Below are 5060 nucleotides of genomic sequence, written 5' to 3'. Positions count from 1 at the left end.
TATTCAAAAACATCACCGATTTGTTATCGCTATAAAGAAACAGGGCACGTGGCTGCAACATTTAAATTACCGGATAAGAGAAAGTGTTTCAGGTGCGGTAAATTAGGCCACCTGGCGAATATGTGTAAATCAATAGAAGTAGAAGCAAATCCTGTAAGGAAAGTTCAATTGTTATCAAAGTTGAATGATGTGTATAAGAAGAAAATGAGGGTAAATGACGTTTTTATTTAGATACAGATAGCGAACTTAATATACTACTCATGAGAGCATCTGATACCCTCAAACTCAAGCTTATACCTACAAATATAGTGTTAAAAGGATTTCACGGTGATTCAGTTTGAGAATTAAGAGAGGTACAGTTTGAATTATCAATCGATGAGGAACAAGGTAAAACATCTGATTGAGAATAATTATCGAGTAACGTTAGTTAATCTTTTGAAGTCGTATGAGGATTATTTTGCTAAAAGTATTACCGACATAGGGTGTACAAATTTAGGTGAAATGGCTATAGAACTTGAAACAAACAAACCGGTAGTTTGAAGCCATATAGATTAAAGAAAGGGAAGTTGTAAAGACAATAAATGATTTAATAAAAGGGGGTATTATTAGAGAATCGAATTCCCAAACCGCATCTCCGACTATAATATTACGTAAAAAAATGGTGATTATAGATTTTGTGTTGATCACAGGTAATTAAATAGGATAACTATTAAAGATAGATTCCCTATGCTTCATATAGATGACCAATTAACAAGGTTGTCGGGTAAACAATGTTTTACAAATTTAGACTTATTTTCGGGTACCATAATTTATCGATGAGAGCAGATTCTATCCATAAGACGGCATTCATTACTCCTGGTGGTCTTTATGAATATTTAAGGGTACCATTCGGGTTAGCCAATGCCCCGTCAGTTTTCATGAGGGAAACCAAAAAATTGTGAAACTTGTGGGTAGTGATGAAATTGTTACCTTTATGAATTTAATGTTACTATCAACTTCAAGCGTATCTGATGGTTTAAAATTATTATAAAAAGTACTTTCTCAGTTGCGTAAAGCAGATTTAAAATTAAACCTTAAAAAATGTTCTTTTCTTAAAACAAAAGTTTCGTTTCTAAATTATGAGATTAGTTCGGACGGTGTTAGGCCCGCAAATCACAAAATATACATCAAATGCGACAGTTTTTAGGACTGTCTACTGACTTTAGAAAGTTTACTAATAAATTTGCAATTCTAGCGAAACCGTTGACAGATCTAACAAAAAAGAAATATGAATGGATGTGGGATAGTAAAAATGATGATTGTTTCGTTTTATTGAAACAAAGGTTATGTCCCGACCTGTGTTGACTTTATACGACTCATCATAATCAAAATATTTTATTAAAGTAGGATTACTTTTCTCGAAGAAAGTATTTTTCGTAGTTATGAACTTGAGACGTTAGTTATCGTTAATTCTTTAAGAAAATCCGTGTATATGTTTATGGACAATTAATTAAAGTTGTTACCGATTGTTCAGCTGTGATGTATACATACTCCAAAAGGATTTAATCCCTCGTATAGTAAGGTGGTGGCTTACGATCCAGGAATATGATATTCAGATCGAATAAAGACCGGGATTCATACAATATGAAGCATGTTGATGCTCATAATCCGACAATAGATGAAACTAAGTCAACAAAACACATTCAGTATTTTCAAGTGTTCGATGGTACCTAATATAAATATGATAACCGCTGATTACTGGTATTTCACTGTTTATCTGCAAAATGATAAATTAAATAGCCTTATAAAGCAATTATCAAAAGGTCAGGCTTGTACTGATGCTAAAAATAATTATAAAATTTAAAATAAAAAAGTCTTAATGTTGTCTTAAGGTTAGTTGTTCCTTCTTTTGCAAGGGGGAAGTTTATGCCAAAAATTTAACGTTCAAATAGATCATATTGGCTTTCAACGATGCGTTTTCTAAAATGACTTCTTTTATTAAAAATATGTGAATCATTACTTGGAGTGTCCATGTTCAAAAGGAGATTATGGTAATCTTATTGAATGTTTGCGCCTATTTTTTTAATAAATACCTAGTTATAGTTGAAGTTAACTATATATATATATATGAATAAAATAACACGAAGCTTTTATCTTCCGTTACGAGGAGTTTTACGAATTTTAAAAACATTCATTAACTAACAACGATAAATTATGCGCAGGTGTGACTTTTCACGAAGTCCTACATTTTTGTATATCAATCAAAAAGAAAAATTATTCATGTAACTAGTATTGAAAAATTCCAAATGTAATTTGTGAGGTAACATAAATTTTCACTTATGCGAAATTTGCAATAACATAAAAACACAAAAACTAAAAAGCAAAAAAAAAATTTTACACTTAAATACTATTTACGAACATAACCTATCTAATAATAAATTTTTAATATCTCATAAAAATGGACTAAACACCTAATGTTAATAAACGAACACTATTTTAAATTATTACTTCGCATTAATCCGATTAAATACCCCACAAAATATATACAACACAAAATATAAACAATTTCTTTATCAAAATTAACATCCGTATCCATGAAATCGTTTTTATAATTAAAGAAAACAGTGTCTTCTCTAGTGTCAGGCTAAACGTTAGTTACGACGTGACTTATCAGTGGTGTCGGTGAGATATATTCTATAATATTGAGTAAATTATTGTGAAATATCTTTCGGGATCTTATTTTTGGCAAGAGTTTTTGTGATGAATTCTAAAACAAAACATGAATAACAATATAATACATATACTACTGTTTTTTAATCATTAATCTATAAAATAAAATCTTTCAAATATAAATTTAATATCTAATCATAAATGTCAAAATTAGCGTAAGTTTATCACATTAATTTAATGTAATAGTAAAAGTATGTTTTTTGTAGGGGTAACATATAAATAAACCAAATTTTAAAGCTGAACATATCTTTACTATATTTTATTATGATTTTCTGAATAATCATGGTTAAAATATAATTGTGTACAGAACATAAGTACAACAATATCATCTTTGTTACCAAGTTCTTGACTCTGCTTGCATGAATCACGTTGAATTCATTATTTTTTTGTCTTATTCACTGTAACTGTTAGCATAGCGATTGTTCTCATGGTATGTAATTTCTTTTAAATGGAACAGTTTGTTTAGTATGAATATAAATCTAGTAAATATCCATTTAATAAAATAAGAAATCTTTTAATTGCGAATTGCATGCGACGCATATTTTATCTATAGTAAATGCCCCATCTGAAATATTGACAAAAGACTTTTCACATAATGACATCTAAGATAATATAATAAAATAAATCGCGTAAAGTAATCGAAAATCTTGGTTTTACTTTAATGAGTACTAGTGAAAAATTTAGATTAATATAACAAGACCTTATCACACCAAGGAAAAAAAGTTTTATAACAATTTGTAGCTTTGAATTTACATAAATCTAGTGTGAAATAATGGTTTGTTATGTATAAATAAATTATCTCTAAAAATCACCTATTTGGAACCATTCAGTTTTAGGTATGCCAGTTTCCTCGCGAGCTGATGCTATGGCCCCCCTCATTGCAAATGGTATAACAATTGCCATACATGTCGCTGGCTCACCCGTTGCTAAAATGAAAGACTAGAATACTAAAATATTCAATTAATTTAGATTTTCCAGGTAACGATAATACCTTTAGATCCAAGAAAAGCATCATTACTAAACGACCGTTTTCTAAAGTAGATCCTAAAATCCTGTGGGATGTCTCTGGCTCCAGGCACCCAGTATTGCCAAGTACGGTCCGAGAGAATTTCTCCACTTTCAGGTTCATACACTATATTTTCTGTCGTCCAGTAGCCAAGGCCCATCACAAAAGCACCTTCAATCTGGACATAATTTAAATAAAAAATTAAGCAGTAATAGTGGAAATTTATACAAGTTAAGGTTGATAAAATAATGATAACAGTTAAAGAAAAAACAAGATGTCATCAACTCAAAATAATTTACTTACTTGACCAACATCCAGATCCGGATTAATACTTCTTCCAACATCTTCAATTAAATCGACCCTCAAAATTTCCCATTCCCCTGTTAAAACATCTATTTCAACTTCGGCGACTGTAACTCCATAAATAGTTTGGTCTACTTCATCATTAGGACTTACAAAACCGTGTACTTGCAAATCAATATTCATGGCATAAGCCTTTTGAACAAGTTCCACCCAAGTAGGGTCATGCAGCTGTTTTTTTGCTGGCTCTAATCGTGTCAAGAGTTCTTCACAGCATCTACGTACGCCTCTACCTACATTTTGTGATGTCACACTCGACTCTGTATCGCTATTGTTCGGTGCGTTAATAGTGTTAGTGCATTTTATTTGAATTTTATCCAAAGGTATATTCAAAAAACTGGCGCATATTTGCACAGCTCTTGTATTCATTCCTTGACCCATTTCAATACCGCCATGCGTTATAGCCACTGTCCCATCATCTTTATAAACGTCTAAGTTAACATCTAAATATTTACGTCGAGACGTATTCCATCTAAGAAATGAGACTTTTAGACCACGCTTTTTCCAGCGATTGTCTATGTTAAATTTTTCAACCAGAACTCTCCTTTCATCGTATTGAGACTCTGTTCTTATTCTTGTTATCATACCTATCATCTCATCATATTTAATTGAATCGAAGTTTTTTAGACGAATTTCAAATGGATCTATATTCATTTCATACGCTATTCTTTCTAAGATAGTTTCGGCCATTGCAACATGTTCCAACGAACCTAAAAAGGTCAAGTGTATAAAATTGTCAACATGTCATTTAATGTATATAAATTAAGTATTTAACATTATATAAGATTACAACATTATTTCTAAGTCTTTTTGATAAAAGAAATCAGGTGAAATATTTTCTGTAACTTCTTAGTTTTGTTAACCTTCAAATTAAAGTAATTTTAAGTAACTAATAAGTAGATTAACAAAAAAAAAAAATACAATTACTCAACAAGAATACCATATCACGGAGGTGGCAAGTTCGATGCCTGCTAGTATCGATAAA

The 5060-nt window shown here is 30.7% G+C and overlaps 1 protein-coding gene across 1 annotated transcript; it reads right to left on the bottom strand.

Moving 5' to 3' along the window:
* Nucleotides 1-4000: 4000 nt before the first annotated feature.
* Nucleotides 4001-4765, bottom strand: LOC133318769 (uncharacterized). Its single transcript, XM_061520987.1, has one exon. The coding sequence runs from the start codon at nucleotides 4763-4765 to the stop codon at nucleotides 4001-4003; it is 765 nt and encodes a 254-aa protein (XP_061376971.1).
* Nucleotides 4766-5060: the final 295 nt, after the last annotated feature.

The sequence above is a fragment of the Danaus plexippus genome, chromosome 7, assembly GCF_018135715.1.
Source record: "Danaus plexippus chromosome 7, MEX_DaPlex, whole genome shotgun sequence".
NCBI lineage: Eukaryota > Metazoa > Arthropoda > Insecta > Lepidoptera > Nymphalidae > Danaus > Danaus plexippus.
The sequence above is the reverse complement of the archived record's forward strand: the minus strand, read 5'-3'. Positions and strand labels throughout refer to the sequence as shown.

Coding starts and splice junctions, on each gene's coding strand:
- LOC133318769 (XM_061520987.1), bottom strand. CDS start 4,765: ATGGCCGAAACTATCTTAGAAAGAATAGCGTATGAAATGAATATAGAT.